This window comes from Dromaius novaehollandiae, chromosome 3 (genome assembly GCF_036370855.1).
Source record: "Dromaius novaehollandiae isolate bDroNov1 chromosome 3, bDroNov1.hap1, whole genome shotgun sequence".
In the NCBI taxonomy this organism is placed as follows: domain Eukaryota; kingdom Metazoa; phylum Chordata; class Aves; order Casuariiformes; family Dromaiidae; genus Dromaius; species Dromaius novaehollandiae.
This window is the reverse complement of record NC_088100.1, coordinates 67718964-67736141: the sequence shown is the minus strand read 5'-3', so window position 1 is coordinate 67736141 and position 17178 is coordinate 67718964. Positions and strand designations below refer to the sequence as shown.

The 17178-nt window shown below is 38.8% G+C and overlaps 2 protein-coding genes across 7 annotated transcripts in view; one reads left to right on the top strand and one right to left on the bottom strand.

Moving 5' to 3' along the window:
- Nucleotides 1-986: 986 nt before the first annotated feature.
- Nucleotides 987-6595, bottom strand: DYNLT1 (dynein light chain Tctex-type 1). The gene is made up of 5 exons (XM_026119517.2): nt 6373-6595; nt 3240-3281; nt 1990-2113; nt 1682-1759; nt 987-1413 (listed from the first exon to the last, which is right to left on the bottom strand). The coding sequence occupies exons 1-5, from the start codon at nt 6397-6399 to the stop codon at nt 1343-1345; spliced, it is 342 nt and encodes a 113-aa protein (XP_025975302.1). The 5' UTR covers nt 6400-6595; the 3' UTR covers nt 987-1342.
- A 1731-nt stretch (nt 6596-8326) lies between these two features.
- Nucleotides 8327-17178, top strand: part of SYTL3 (synaptotagmin like 3) — a 35773-nt gene continuing 26921 nt past the window's right edge. For 3 of the 6 annotated variants that reach the window (XR_010388394.1, XM_026119405.2, XM_026119371.2), the window contains exons 1-6: nt 8327-8724; nt 10574-10637; nt 12456-12553; nt 12671-12760; nt 12906-13232; nt 14614-14829. Coding sequence is in view for 5 of the 6 variants with exons in the window: in XM_026119405.2 (XP_025975190.2) it covers nt 13123-13232; nt 14614-14829 (326 nt within the window). In the remaining variant the exon portion in view is untranslated. The remainder of the gene's footprint in view (nt 8725-10573; nt 10638-12455; nt 12554-12670; nt 12761-12905; nt 13233-14613; nt 14830-17178) is intronic. The other 3 variants (XM_026119397.2, XM_026119378.2, XM_026119389.2) reach the window with 3 other exon arrangements.

Genomic DNA, 17178 nt, shown 5'->3' with positions numbered 1-17178 from the left:
CAATAGAAAAGGAGAGGAAGATGACTGCAGCCTTATCTAGCACAAGGTTTCCTAGGACCTAGTCATTACTGATAGCGCCTCTGTGCATCTAGTAGTAGAGGATTTGTTCCTTGTACTACTATTATTTGTTTCATCATTAAATCTCTCCAGGTGCTGGAAAAGTACTGTTGTAGCAGCAGTCCTCCAATTCTAAAAAGATTTAGTTTAGAGCCAGATACTGAAAACATTTGATAATGCTTCCTACATATAAGTAAATGCAGCTCACTCAAATAACTTTGAGCCCATGGATACTATCCTGAACTTGTTTTACAGGGAAATCTCTTCTAATTAGGCAGGTGTTCAGCTTTATTAGCAGTGAGCTACTGCTTACAGTAGCAGCAGAGCCATTTACAGAGGTATTGAGATTCACAGCATGTTCCCCTAGCTGCTTTAATTAGGTTTGGATAAGGTTTTGTTTCTTTGTCACCTGACCTATCTTGAAAACTTGTTTTGCTGGCTTTGTTGTTGTTCTGCAACTTCAGAAGGCAGGAGACATGTAGACATGTTATTTAGTCATGCCATCTGATACATTTTTTTTTTCTCCCTTTCAAAAAGCATCACTTTTCACCAACTATCAGAACTCCTCACACTCAGTAGCAGCCAAATCAGTATAGAAGGTAACAGGTAAGTCCTACCTAACACACAATTTACTGCAGCAGTAAATGATTACTTATGTATAGCTTACTAAGCATTTCTAGAATGTGAAAGACTTCCTATCCCTCTTCATTCAACAAAAGACAGGCATGGAATGATGACAGAAATAATGAAGTGCTGTATAATCCAATTAAACAGTTCCCAGAAACACAGCCACAGAGTTTCTTTGTGATAAATTCTGTCTCATTTTCTTGCAAGTTTGTAGTTACTTGTCTCTGAAGAGAATTAAATTGAATTGGAATTTTTTTTTTTGAAATTCCAGAGGAGTAAGTTTACAAGAGTCACACCAATGATTATGAATTTCAATAATTTAATGCTAACCAAGAGTACAAAGTGTGAAAGTCAGTGTCTTATTCAAATTGGTCTTAAAGAAGAAATCTAGAGAAAGTGTTTACACTGCAGCAGATACCAGTATTAGCACCTTGAAGAAGAGTCCTTGAAGTGTTAAGACAGCGTGGCAACACTGGTACGATACTAAGTACAAATGTAATCCATGTAACAGCATGTTTTCACATTTCTACATTTGAAAAAAAAGTTACTTTAAAATGACATTAAAAACAGAAATTGTTCAGTGTATTCACAGCTTGAGTCGGGATGGAATGCAGTGCTGAAGTAGAAAAGAGTAGGAGGATGAATGATTCCAAGGCAATTATATTGCAAGTCCAAAGGCACTGACAATACAGTACATAGTCTTATTCTCCCATCTCACAGTGCAGTTTCCTACAAATACAAGAGACAGAAGAAAGGTTTCAGTGATTAACATGAAAATGCATGTGTCCTTATATGCACGTTGGTAATTGTTTATATTAAGAGCTTTAAGAATAAAACTTTTACAGGAGTTACAGTTCTGGAGTAATAGTATGCAGTTTGGTATTTTTTCCATTTGACCATGATGTTAACACTTCTAAATATGAAACGCTTAACTGCCTAGTCTCAAGGGGACAACATTAAATTGCAAGATGAAGAATCCAGCAGTTTTGTCCCTTACCATCACTGGAGTTGTCCCAGAAGCAAGAGCTTGCTGTATGTAGTCCAGCACCATTCTTTTGCATAATCACACAGGTCACTATTTGAGTAGAGAAGCTTTTATTAATTGATCACTAATACCACTTAACATTTAGCTACATTTATGCTTAGCATAAAACTATATGTATAGTGTGTGTATATATATATGATTAATAACCATGCCTGTAAACTACTTGTAATGTCTTTAATGCTCAGATTTTTTCTTCTAAATCCTCTTCATTAAACTTTACTATACCAGCTTTACCGCAGAAAACAGAAATTTGAGCTTACCAATATACTTGAAAGGTTTCCCCAGCTTTGTGAGTTGGCTCAGGGTTTGTTCCACCACACTTGTTGTCCACTGGTTCACTTTGCTGTGCTGGTAGGCATTGCCACCAATTGCAGTTTCTATGGCCTATTGGCAACAAACAGACAAAATAAGCTGCCTTGTTGTCAGTTAACTAGGCACCCTTTAACCATTTCAACATGCAGCACTGAAAATCAGACACCATACCCCCATAAAAAAATCCTAAATGTATTTGCCCATACTGATTAGCAGAAACATTTTCTGTATATTATAAAACTTACATCTCAGAGTTCAAGCCAGGCATACAAAGATATACTGTATTTCACCCCTTTGTTTTTTAATATTTTGATTCTCACTATTTTTGCAATTCCTATCCCAATGTCCTGAAGTCAGAGTTACAAAAAGGGTCTTGCATTTAAGCAGTCCTGAAGAGACTGAAAAAAATGCATGAACACTCATTCATACATTTTCTTTTATGGAAATGAACTTCAGATTTTTCAGCAGGAAAGAAACCTCAGAACCAGTTTTAGGAAAAAACACACCTGTGTAATTGCTGGTTAGTAACACAACAGCCTTCAGCCAAATGATATATTTTACTTAGGAGGAAAGTAAAAATTACTTCAGATTCAGAACAGACAGGAATATTTGTTAAAATGTGTATTCAATGTACAGAAAGTCTGACCAAAACAGTTATTTTGCTACACACAACAACAAGAAAAAAAATGTGCAAGTCCACTCTACAAGAGGAATTGCAGATACCAAAACCAAATCCCTCTGAAATATTGTAGACAAGTAATGTAGCAACAAGAACAGTTTGATCATTTCAAACAAACAAGAAAAACTCATTTTCAGGAAAAGCCTCTCAAAACTAGAGTAACATATACCTGCAGACAGCCTGTAAAAACCCTTATGTTAATGAAACATAAAATCCATCTGTATAGGATGTAACAGACAAGGTCCACCTAGTAATTCTAATAAGGATACACTTCAATTGAAGGAAAACATATGTAATTATTTTAATTATCTTTTGGATTTGCAATGCATATCAGAACTAATGCTAGGTATCACACTTCCATTTAAAGAATGCACAATGGTTAAATAGAAAATTACCTAACTCTGATAACAAACTGTACTAGAAATCTGTTACTTACTAGTTATCAGATTTTCCTGAGTGCTTTTTAACACACAGCATACAACATATACTTTCACAAGAAAACAAAAAATGTTTGATTACCTCTTTTATGATGTTACTGACTTCATCAACAACAAAGGAAGTCTACAAAAAAGTAGAGTTTCAAATGATCAGTGAACATATTCTCCTTTTTACAGGGTTCAAGGTTTGTTAAGCAAATACACTCAAAGCTTAATTTACACCCGCTAGATTCCTGCGAGCCAAGAGAAACCTACTCTTCCTTTATTTGCTTATAGGTAATTTAAGTTCCCTGAATGCAATAAAGTTAGCAAAATTCTCAGCAAAGTAAAGTAACATATGAACTAACATTAGCTGGACATCTGAGTCAAGATTTTCAAATTTTAACTTGAAAGTATTTTAAAAGAATACATATAGCACTTCTGCACGTATACATTCTCATTTTACAATAAGCATTAACATCCACAATTCACAGAAAATGGGGCACAGAGATAACCTCAGTATGCACACACAGTTTAATGACATCTTTAGGCCACTGATGCAGACAAAATATCAATTCACAAGTCAAAGAAGAGCTGTCCTTACAATTTCAGCTGACGATACGAGAAAGACTGCCTTGTGGAAACTAAATCTAGCTTATTGGATTTTCTACAACTTGCAGCATTTCAGGATCTGAGAAGCAGTGATTTAGCATACAGCATTCAGATAGAGAAGGCAGATGTTTTACTACATGGTCCAATATTTTACTAGCCTGTTAAAAATACTACCTGCATTTTTGCACAGTTGGTATTTTTTTCTGATTTACCTCCTCAATGATTACTCTCTCCCATGTTAGTTAAAAACAACCCACCACCACCATCTGATAAGTGACAGGAAGCCCAGCAGCCACCATGCACTAGCGGCATCTCCAACAGTAATTCCAAACAGAGGGAGCAGTAATACTTCGGATACCTCACTACCATCAGCAAGTCAAACACAGGCTTTCACATACGCAGATATTTTCACTATAGATTTGTCATAGCCTCAACTTGCAAACCAGAAAAAAGGAATCAGACAAAAGAAAGACATGTAGCAGCAAAGTAATTAATATCAGAAGACTGAATCAGCATTTCAAAATTAACCTAACCAAGCAAACAAAGACCGAGTTTTCACTTTGAGGTCTGTCAGCTTCTCTGACCTGCACTCATGAATAAAACCGTAATTACAAAATGCATACAAACAATATAGTATCTCCTTTTAGAATTTAAGTTATATTTACACATTGTCAGAATTTCCACAATATATTCATAAAACCTTTGGTTAGAAGGCGAATAGTCTAGCCAAATGTCATGCGATGTTCAGAACGATGCAAGCAGTTGAGAGTGTTCTCCAAGATAAAAGAAACAAAATGTTAAGGAAGAAGGGGGTGCAATGCCTTTTCTTTTTTTTTAGTAACTATTGAGAGTCACTAACTTGCTAGCAGACTCTGACACTGGTAAAAGCTTTTATTCTGACAAACTTGCTTTTACTTTCACCTTCTTGACTTTGATTTAATTTTAAGCCTTATTTATCATCTGTTTTCACAGTAATAAATTTTATGGGTGCTTAAATTTTAAGATGGACCACTGTATTTAAGCAAGCAAAAACTATTTTTATCAAAATATTCTTTTCCACAGAGCATAAATTAAGAATATGCATGCCAGACATGCTGGCAGACATGCAGAATGCTGCCAGGCAAGATGATACTTTGTACAGTTCATCTTCCCAAAGTCTCAAACTTTGCTCAGAAGTGCCTTTGAGTTAGAACAAACAAGGTTCACAAACTGAACCGAATTAAATTCATCCTGGTTCTCAAAGGTATTTAGTCACCTCCTTTGTACTGAAACAAGTGGGAGACAAGGTCCTACATACATCTGAGAACTTGGTTCTAGGGTTTCTGCTACTTCCCAACACACTCTCTTTATTAAGGCAAGACTGTATACAGTATTAGATACATCACAAAACAGAATATAAGTCCTGACATCCAGCTTGTGATTTGTGTGCTGTAACTGAGTCTCCAAATAATACAACATGGTTCAATCCTTTAAGATAATACAGATAATTTCAGTATTAAAAATAAAGGAAAAATAATTCAGGATCTGTGCAATTCCTCCCAGCTATTCTTTTGACACAAGGAAATTGTACTCAATGTTTTCTCTACCTTATTCAACAGGGGTATTCCTAGCCAATGAACACAAACCGCAAAGCAGTACTACTTTTTTTTTTTTTTTTAGCAATTCTGAAGACACTTCTAAAGACGACTGTTAAAACAACGATCAAATTAAATTGTCAGTTTTTAAAAAATCTGTGACTGTATAGGCCCAGCAATCAGAACAAAGCCTCTAGAACAGAATGAATCTGACACGCTTTCTTCTCCAACCCTGCTCTGCTATTGTCTAACCGACTCACAATGCAACCGTTTAAAGACAGTACCGTAAATAATTGCAGTTCAGAAAAACTGTCACTGCAAAAGCAAAGTTTACAAAAAAGGTGGTCATTCAGCATGTTAAAGAAAAAAAACCTTGACTTATCTTAGGTTGTATCCTCATCAATGGTTTATAATAGTAGAGCTACCTCATTAAAGTGCTCGTAATATGCAGATAGATTATCTGCTTGAAACCTTCTTCCTGCACAAAGAGCTTTTTCCAGACTTCCCCTCGCTAACCTAAACTAGCCTTTTCACCAGCGCACATTGCCCTGGTGTTGAAATCACTCTCCAGAAGCGCCCCAAGCATTTCCTCCCAGTAATTTGCCGCGGCGACCGGGCAGAAGCAAGCCAGGAAAGACCGCGGGCAAGCCCAGCACAGCGGGCACCCGCAGCACAGCGGGCACCCGCAGCACAGCCGGGGGAGCTCGTCCACCGGCACGGCCGGTAACGAGACCCGGCGCCGCCGCACGGCGAGCTCTCCCCGCGGGCTCCGGGCGGGCGGCAGCAACAAAGGCCGGGCCTTCGCCCAGCCGTTGCCGGGACGCGCGGAGGCGCCGCCGCCGCTGCCAGCCCCCGGCAACCCCTGGGGGTGGGGGGGGAGGGGGGAAAGAAGGGAGCGGCCGTTGGGGCGTGGGGCTCCCAACGGCTGTGGGCTCGCGCACGGGAGACCGAGGGGCACCGCCCGGGACCCCCGCCGCAGCCTCACGGAAGAAGAAAGGAAGGGAGGCCCCAGATCTGCCCCTCCACCCCCGCGCCGTGCCCGGCCGCTACCTCCTCCCCCGCCTGGAAGTCGTCCATGTCCCCGGTGGAGCCCCGCACACTGCAACCGACCCGCCACCACCGCCGCCTTCACCGGCTGCGCCCCCCGCGCCGACAGCGCCTCGCAGAGCCCCTGCGCCCCTCCCTCCCCTCCCCGCGGGTCGGGCTCCGAGGCGCTTGCGCAGTGCTGCCGGCAAGCCGCGGGGGGCCTGACGGCCGCCGCTGCCCAGCGCACTGCGCCTGCGCACCTCCCGCCGCTCTCAGCCTGGATCCCGTCCAGCCCGGCGCGCATCCACCCGAACGGCCGGTAGCGCGCCTGCGCACTCCCGCGGCGCCCTCCCATTGGCCGCTCACTCTACGCCTGCGCAATGCCCGCGTCGCCTCTCGGGAGCCTAGCAACGGGGAGTGCCACGGTTGCTGCGCCGGGCGCCGGTGGGGGCTGGACTCACTCCGCCCCGCCCCGCCCCGCCAAGATGGCGCAGTTTCCATAGTAACAGCCCGGGGAGGTGGCGGTTCGGGGTGGATCGGCCGTAGAAAAAATATGTACAATCCTACGGTTCTGAGCTGATTTCGTTATTTTTAGCAGCCAGAATTAGAGACTGAACAGAGAGTTTTTACTGACTGCACAAATGATACTGGTGACAACTTTTGAGAGACTTTGATATAAGTCCTGCAGATAGCACTGAAGTTCAGAATGGCCTTGGATGAACTGGAGAAATGTTTGGAACAACACAATGCCATTTGATAGGGACAAATGCAAAGGGCTGTGTTAGGAATAACCAGCTTTATAGATACGGGATGAGGAAGAGCTCACTAGGTAGCCTTTCTGTAGAAAAGAATGTAGAGAGTCATATGAGATGAGATTTACTTGAGTCAGCCATATGATACTGCTGTTAAAATAGGAGCTGCCACCATGGGCCAGGTGAATGGAAGTATAGCTTGCATGACACGGGAAGCTGTGTTTCTGTTGTCCTCTCTACAGCAAGCTTCACTGGGTATGCTGCATACAGCTTTAGATGTTTCAAGAAGGTTGTGAGTGAGTTAGCATCAAGGCCCTGAGCACACCGACAGGCCTTAGCTGCCTGTGATTTCTGCCCTAACTTTCACAGATGTAATTCATGTTGTCTTGAGGTAAGGAGATGGATGGAGTGATTTCTCGAAGCTTCTTCCTCAGTCTTGGTTTATGATTCTATGAATCTCCCACTCTTGGTAGTTACAATACTCAGTTTATTTCAGGTCTTTAATTTGGTTAAAGTTTTTGCCTGAAATGAAGGCCCAAGTCATCCAAATATTCTTTGCTGGGCTTAGCTTTGTGCCCACCAGCAGTAGTTTTCTCTTCAGCAGTACTGTTGAAGAACATGATTAAACATGACATGCACAGGTGGAAGTGTTTGAATCTGCAGAATTTAATGAAGCTATAAAATTGCAGGCTGATTAATTTTGCTGTGTGAGTAGAGTAGCAGTACTTTATTTAATTGTAACTAGAAATATCACTTCTTAAAACATCCAAAACCCTAAAGAGAGCTTCTGTATTTTACATATAGTTTATCTGGTAGAGCCAGGAACAAGAAAGGAGATTGACCTGCAAAACGAACTCTTTTCTTTTCCAGACTTTAAAATAATTTAGATGAAATTTTGAACTTAATGACACTTAGTTCTGTAATAGGCTGAACTGGGACCTCCAATCCAAATAATATCTTAACTTTTAATTTTTATCTTATTTCAAGTTTATTACTTGTGAAGTAGAGCAATTTTTCTACTTTTTGCAGATGCATAATAAATTTTTTTGAACCACCTGCCTTTCTCTGTTTGTGTATACTAATTGCTTTTTAATTCAGAACTGAATAGAAATCTATTTTGTTTCCGGGAAAGATCTATTTATGATAAAAGTGGTGTTTTCTATGCAGGTCTGGAGACACTGAGGTTAGTAGTATAGTCACATCTGCACTATCAGAAAAAGAAATGATGCAGAACTCAAAGCCACTTCTCTTCCTGTGTGTGACTTGAACACTGAGCCTATTTTGATATCAGTCGGCTTTTATGTTCTCTTGTGCAGACTCTCTTTTTTCTGGTAGAGGAATGAATAACTTCCCTTTGATTGTTAGTGCTGTTGCTAGTAGCAAAGCCAGAGATTTTGCAAAAGCTCTTGTAATACTAGAACTCTTCTTGGAGTCCAGCTACTTCTAGTTGTTTTGGGAATGCCAATCTGTATATGCTACAGTCTAATTTTGGTGTCCAAAGGAAGGAAGCAGGGGGGAGAAAAGTCACCAGTTTTCTTTAAGGAAAGATAAATGAGTAAGTGCGCTGCTCATCTCTCAAAAGCAGTTTACGTCCACACATCTTTCTTTGATGGCTGCTGAAAAGGTAGGAACACCTTTTTAATCTGTTCTGTGTGATATTGCAGAGGGGAATGCATTTTTATTTACAGGCATTGTGTTTTTTGGACTGCAAAGACTTTAAGGGAAAACCAGGAACTGGAACTTAAAAAAGTGTTTTTTTACTTTAAGTGTTCAGGTGGGAAGTTATTACAACCACAAGACATAACTTCAGCAAAACATTACCAAATAATTTGCATGTGTGTATGGCTGGATGTGAAAATTAAGCTGCTTCAGTCAGGTAGTATAAAATAACACTTTTTTTTTTTAACTAAGAATACATTTATTTGATTTGCATCTGTAGAATGGGAAATAATCATAAATTGCAGTAGTGTTTGTGTTCATTTTTACTCTAAACTTCCCTAATGTTGGTGTATCACACCCCTTTTAGGGGGGTTAATGGATGAAGTAATCCAATTATCTCAAGTCAATGAAGGCTCTGACTTTCAAAGATCAGTTTGTTTATACTTACTTCATTGTCATTATTTTGGTGATGCCTGAGGATATGAAAGGAGCTAGTAGAACTTCAGTTTTTAGTTGTTGCTGAACCATTACAGGCTTGCATTAGTGACTACTAACAAAAGTTACCTGATCTGTAAAAAATCTTTTGAGGTATACTATGTCTTAGTTTAGAAGGGAGATCAATAATGTATTACATGCAAAGGCTTTTTTCAGAGTAGCTTGCCAAGTCAAGCATTCGTAAGTTTAAAGGCTTTTAGAAGTAGGTACCTTTTGCAAACTTAATCTTCAGTTACATAATTGTGTACTATTTTAACCTGATTTAGAAGAAAAATATAGTCATCTGAGATCACATTGTCTGCATGCACACCTCCCCCTCCTGAAAAGCAACCATGTTGGTTGTCCTTTACATGGCTTTGAGACTTCACGCAATATGCTCAAAAAGTAAATGATCCATCTGCAAAGTGCCTGACAGTTGATTATTTTAAATACATAGTTTAATTCTTGAACAAAACGCTTTACATGGACTTTGTGCTGAAAAGGGAGAAGTATTGATATTTACTAAAGAGATTGCTATTGCTTTTGGTTTTACATAGTAGGTTCTTGGCTGGCTGGATTTGATGTGTAAACATGAAAGGAAGGTGTCTGTGAAGGTCTTTAAGATTGTTTGTTCTTGCCAAAGAGGATCACTACTGAATACACCCCTCCTTTATTTCTGCCAGAACTAGCCTAACACAGACAGCTTCAGTGATAGAACAGCTTTTCTTTTATAGTGATACTGAGATTTTCAGTCCAACTCAAACACCTCTGTGAAATGAGTAAAAGCTCAAGTCTGTTGTGAGGAACAAGACTTACAGCACATTTTTTAATCTTAAAGCTGCCTTATCATTAAGCTAGATTTTGAGTTATCCTTGAATGCTAAAGAGAACGTGACAGAGCATAGCAATTGTCCAAGCTTGAATCTCCATAAAGACAACAAAATAACTGCAGGGCTGTCCAGCTGCAAAATTCATGGAGCTGCTGGCTATATGATGCATTTTTAGCTTTATCCTGTGCAGCATGTGATGATCTTGCGCAGCGGTGAGACAGTCATGGAGGCTTTCTGCGTAGTTCAGATCCTGTTGGACGTACCGCCCTTGGTGCTTTGTTCTGCAATAGATTTATTCTGTTGTTTGGTGTCCTGGCCTTTTTATGCTAGGTGATTAGCCAAAGCAATCCCAGCCTTTTTATCCTAGTCCCTTTTGACAGTCTACTGCTGGCATTAGATTCTATGCTTGCATGATTTATTGCTGTGAATAGAAGTATAGAGATAGATCCACTGGTTTGAATTATGATGTTTGAAGTATTACCTCTGGACCAAGATCAAATGCCCTTTTCAGGAATTCTGCCTTCACTTGCACCAAATCCAAATCTCCTGTGGAACGTGGCTGAAAGGAAGACAGAGTGAGTACAAGAAAAGGTTACAAGCTATTTTTTCCCCCCACATCATTTAAATTTTTACAAGTGTGGTTAGCTGAAAACATCACTTCGTAAAAATTTGTGCAAGACTCCAAGTAAGATTTTATATGCTCTTAATATTTTTCATACACTGAGGTATCATCTGAAATTTATTTCCCAAAATATGCCTGAAATATGGAAATCTTTGTGCCATTCTGTAAAGAAGGGAGACAGCCTTTTTATTTTTAAGAATTTTATCAAATAACGACTATTTCTGTGTTTGCTAACTGCAGGTGTTGCTTTTAGTAACTATTTTACAGTGGCATGTTCTTAATAGCTCTTTGAAACATTCAGCATATATCTTTTTTAGGATGAATGCCTGGAGCAGTTTTTTTGATCCACCTAATAATGACTGCCATGAATTCGCTGGCTTTTACTGATGCTTCCCAGCAGGACTTTCTGATGACATTGTAACTGTGGTAGCTATTGGGAATCCTAGGAGTTTATGGAGAGCTGTACTTGCGCATGCTGTCATGGGGGTTTTGGTCCTGTACAGGGCAGAGGTCCCTCTGCTTGTACTGCCTACTCTCTCAGAGTGGTTTAAGTAGAACTGAAGGCTCTAAATTTAATGTTAGTCGCTTCTTGGAGTTAGTCTTGAGGTATAAGATTAAAACAGGTGAGGATTGTATGAGCCTTTGAAAATGACATATGTTGTGTTAATACATTGTTAGGGGATTTCAGCTGTGTAATTTCCTGTGAAATTGCAGTTGGTAAGGAAATAAAACATGATTGTGCATATCTCCATCTCATTTGTTTCCACAGGAAACCAATCTTTTTTTCTTTGTTAGCACTTCTTCTGTGAAATGCTTTGTCCTTTTAGTGTCTGTTGAAGGGTTCCATGAAAAAACGTTGAAGAATTAAATGCATACTCTTTATAAATAAAAGTTATCACCTCCTGCTTTTTTGTGTGAAATTAAGTAGCTTAGTTATGTAGCTGTATGTACAGTAATTCCCTCTACCTACAAAAATGTTATGGTTGTATATCTGAAGATTTTTTTTAATTTAAAACTTTGATATTATTTAAATATAATGATCCAGCAAAGCAGATACTTGGTCAGATTCTCAGCTGAGATACATCAGTGAAGCACTACTAACTGCTTCAGTAAAACTCTACCCCTTTATCCTAGTGGGATTGTATGTATTTAGTTCATCGATTACGTTTGGAATACATAACCTTTTCTGATATATGCATCTTTGATATTTGATGTACTGAAACTGGAACACTTCCATGTCTCATAATTCACACTAAACACTAGACAACAACATAAAAACTGAATATGGTGTGTAAGCTGACTGTTTTCTTTCTCTACTTCTCTGCAAAGTGAATTAAATTATTTTCCATTTTCGCAGGAATTTTACAAAAGTGAAGGTCACAGAATATATTCAAAGGACAGCTGTGGTGCTCATATGTCTGTACATTAACATCATCAGTTTGGGGCAAAAATTGTTAGTGTGCTGAGCTAGAAATAAAATGTATCCTCGCAACTCTTTCCTGTTTGTATGTATTAGCAAAGATAATCTCATTGCTTTGTGATAAACTGTTTATCTAGACTTAACAGAAATTAGGTAGTCGATAGAAGTGACTCTGAAAGGGTTTCTTTCCGTCTTCTCTCTTAGACTTGTGGTATTTTGTCTTTCCATAAGATAAGATTAGAAAGGGGCATTTTTGTCCTAACCATTATGACTTTTCCTGTCCTGGGGCAGCAAGGCTAGTGTTTGAACCTAACTAAAGCTTTCTTTACTGGTGGTTTTTTGTTTAAAAAGACATGAAGATACATGAGTGTTAATGGACATTGTGGTGAGACTGCCTGAAGAAGGGGACTGTCTTAAAACCTCTGCTGTATCTGAATTAATGCATGAAGGTCTGTATGAGTATAGCAAAATGGGTTTTTCAGAAAGCATTGCTCAAGTACTAATTGAAAAGTCTTGGAGAAGTGAGGAGAAGGGATGATAACATATATTCTTTCTTTTCTTTCTAGATCTTGAAATTCCAAATCTACAAGACCAAGTAAAGGAAGCCATTTCCCCCACTCCTTTAGACCATTGAGACCATATTCTCCCTCAGTCAGGTGACAGTTGCAGCCCTACCTGGGACTGCAAGCTCCCTTCTCTTTCAAACTGCTCTCAGCAAAAAGAAAGAACAAGAAGTTCTTTTATATGAAAAAGACAAGACTGCTGTGACCTTGCTAACTGTTTGTATTCTCTGGGTTGCAGGGATGCTTGAATGGTGACTTGTGGGAAGATAGACACCTTTATTTTTCTCTTTGCGGGTATGACACAGTGAAACCTATCACCAATGAATGGCACAGGCACTTAACAAACACTCAGATCTCTTGAAGGCGACATTATACTCTGTGAAATAGTATTCATCATTTTGGATGCAGCTGAACGGTAATTCAGGAGTCTCCAAAATAAGTGAAGTTTGGGAAAAATGGCCTGTGAATTGAATCTAAACTTTCTTAAGGAATTGGAGCGAGAGGCTGTTCTGGAAGTCCTGTACCGTGACCAGATGGTGAGAAAAACAGAGGAGGAAAGAGTAAGGTACCTGCCATTCCTATGTTCCTCTACTTTTATTCTTTTTTTCTCTAGCAGTACTCTTCTTTCTCTTTGCCCTCTTTCCAAATATGTTCCTTCTTTTGCATGTTGTTAGCTAATGCCTTTTTTATCTGGGGGGAAAACGAAGCATTATCCGGAGCCTCTTGGATTTACCACACTATTGACCACTCTACATTACAGCTGAGCAAATACTGTTCAGTGAATAATCTACTCGATGAGTTTTACTTCTGGCAATCATAGAAAATTCAGTTTCTGCCTGTATTTCTTCCTCAGTGAAGGTTTTATGACATTTTTATTGTGTCCCTACATACACCTATATTGTCCTGATAATACAGAACACATTCAGATCTTTCATTGGTTTATTTCACTTACTTGTTATCAAGGCCGAAGTTAAGACTCTTTGAGTACCTCATCATCATACTGAATCCATCGCTGTCTTTTCTTGCATACAGTAGATACCAAGTGCACTGCACTTTCTTGGAGGTTGTTACTAGTGTCGATAGGTGTCATTGGTTAGGAAAAGGATTTTATTTAATTATATCACACTATTCAAGTATCTCAGTTGTGAAAAATAAGGGATAATCTTTTAGCATTTTATGTGCTTTATATCAGGGCTTGAGCAAGAACTTCCTGGCAGCTTGTATCCTACTTTGTCAAGTTGTACCCCTATGTAAAACAGGATATTTGTATTACTAAGTTAGAAATGTTTAGTCTCTTACTTAAATGTAGAAACTTAAATTTTGATTACTGCAAATGTTTGTGTAAGTGTAACTGGACTGCTTAAATGATTGGGGAAAGTAAGTAAAGGGTTATAAAGGAAGTTTCAGTCAGTTAGAATTGCCAACAGTTTATGACGTAGCTAACGATTAAAAAACATAGCTCTGGATTCTTGGTGCTTTTAATGGAAGCAAGGTTAACAAAAGGGAGGGCTTTTGATATTTTGGTCTGATGTGGTTTTTTTTTTTAACTTCATGCATTTGTTATTATTTTTAATTGATAGAAAATTTGATTTGTTGGTGAATACGGTAATAAATATTTTCACCAAATGAAAGGGAGCACAATTAAGTCTCAGTCTTTGTGAATACATGATCACACTTGCATGCAAAATTTCAGTGCCCTATCATGGATGTGCATCACTGACGTGAACAGAACCCATTTATACTAGACTGTTACTCTGTGTGTGCTGCTGTGGTTGCACATCGAAACATGGTGCAAAAAATGCTCTGTGCAGATGCCTCAGGCAGTGCGCAAATTAGCGTCAAACTTGAAGGTGTATTTCCCACTGGTAGTGATATTGCACAACCAGGGTGTAAGCTTGTGATTTACACGGGGTTTTTTGTTTGTTTGTTTTCTGACCTGGGAATAGGAAACTCAAGATGCAGCTGCAGCAGCTTCGGTGGAAAGGGGCAAGAAATGTGAGCCATGAATACCAGGAAAGATCTTGTGCTCGCTGTCAAAAATCCCTCGGGCTATTGATGAATAGAGGTGCTGTATGCAATGGGTGCAGTCATCGAGTGTGTTCTGAATGCCGTGTCTGCCTGAATCCCTGCCTGTGGAAATGCACCGTTTGTTATGCTCATGGGTAAGAAATTTTTCTGGTTTGGATAAATGCTGTCTGGTTTTGTGTGTCTGTTGTTTAAATGATTAATGAAACAAAGCCTCTGTCAGAATAAAAATGTTGGATGAAATCCTGGCACCAGTGAAATTAATGGGAGTTTTGCCTTACACTTCACTTACTCAGGATTTCACTTCCTGAGTTTAGCAAAATGGATCCTCAGGTTAGGCCAGAAATGGTGTGTGGTCCCTCTTGTAAAGATGATAACTGAAAAGCATAGGAAACAATGTTAATATTTTATCTGTAGATGGCACTCTTTCCTCTGAGTCAGTACTGAACCAATGCAAAGCAGGTTGCTGAAGGTGCTGTGTTTTAACATAGTACAGCCAATTTATTGACAAATTTCCTAGTCTTTTTTTTTTGCCACTTACTATGGGAGTAAGGAACTTGGATTAAGGAATAGTGTGAAGTCATGGTTCATATATATATTTAAAAACACAAAACATTAACTACATTATAGGGAAATGTTCAAAAGTGATCAGAAATCCAAGTCTGTTTACTTTGAATTTGTTGTTTTTTCTTTTACTATATCACCTTGCTTTTGTTTACCTGGAAACCTGAAACTATTTCATTTACTGTGTTGGTACAATTTATCATATCAAATACTCCATCATAGTCCATCCTAGTCATCAGAATCTTTCTAAACCAAACAGTTTAGATATATTTCCAGCTTTGACAAAAATACTTTAATATTTTGTGCAAAGACAGATTGTTTTGAAAATGAATCAGCAGCTCTGCTGGTTTACAGGGATTTATATCCCTGTAAAAAGGGTGAGTGTTTGGATGAAAATTTACCTTATGTCAACACAAGACTGATGCACCGCTTAATTCCCTCTTAAGGTGGCGACATGAGGTTTAAATAGTGCATGAGGAGTATAAGGCAAGGTATTGGTGTTAAGCTGCATGAATATCTACCACTAGTTTAAAGTCATTTTCTATAGTTTGGAAGAGACTAAACTATCAGTAAATAGATACTCTTAGAATCTTCAGTTTATTTTGCAATTTATACATAAAAGTAGGCAAATTGGCTCTGTTTATATTTGGAACAAAACATTGGCTAATTTTTGATGTCTATATTTCACAATCTGTGCTTCACGCTATAAGTACTAAAAAGGAAGGTGAAAAAGTGAACTTTCCAGATTCTGCCCTCAGTCCCTCCCTCCACCTGCTCTTCTTTTACATGGCTTTGCAAATATTTGGTGGCCACAGGGACCTCTCCTATAGTGATTAGGTAGTTATTAAACTGCCTTGTTGTATAGTGTAGTGTGCCCTTAGCTATTATGTAACCTTGTTCAGGTTGGTGAAAACAGGAGAGTGTTATTTACATGGAATAAAAGACATTCTGACTTTTTCTCAAGGAAATTACTTTTCTATCTTGCTGATACAGAGGAATATTTACCTCTCAATGAAATTCTCTTTATAGCAAAGAGACAGTACAGGATTTACATTTGATCTTGTTTAGCTCTGATGCAAAGTCCATTAAAATTGGTCAGACTTCTTCTGTTGACTTCAGTGAGCTTTACAACAAGGCTAAAAACCTTGAGAAGATTAGGGAACCGAGCAGTGTGGTAAATCCTACTCAGTGCCTTGTTTCTATCCTGGTGAGAGGAAAACATGGTGACTGCAAACTGTAAGAGCTGATTTTCAGAAGTCCCGAGCAACCATGGTTTTAAGTCTTGGTTACCACTAGAGAATTTTTTCCTGAGCAAAATATTATCATCAGCAACACTACTGATATTCTCTCCTAATGTTGCAATCCTAGATTATTTTTAGGGTCCAACTTTATCCCCCTTTTGACACAGAGTGACAAAAGGCATTGCAGAGGTTTCTTAAGTTTCAAAAATTATGTACTACACTGAGTTGAAAGAACCGAGAACTCGGTGTGCTGCTTTCAACTGTTCACTTATGTCATTTGACACTGAAAAGTGTGTGTATGCACATAGAAGTTGTCTTTTAACTTTGTATGTGTTTTTTCTCTGTATATTCAGAAAATCAAGCATTTGAAAATATTAGTATTATAGCCTTGGATAGATTCTTCTGAGAGGACTATAGAGATCTAGAGTAATATTGTCAGCCAACTTCTTTTCTTACAAATTTATTTGCTACTATTTTGCAATAGAAATTACTTAGTTGGAATTCGGCGTAGTTTAATAAAAATATGTGGCTATCTGCAACGTTTTGATCAATATTGATGTCAGAAGGTCAAATAAGACTGATTAGGCTGATTTGAGTTCTGCTCATGTTATCAACTCAACTAAAATTGATCGAACAGAATACTAGATAGAACACAATACTAGGTATTTAACTATTCTGTTT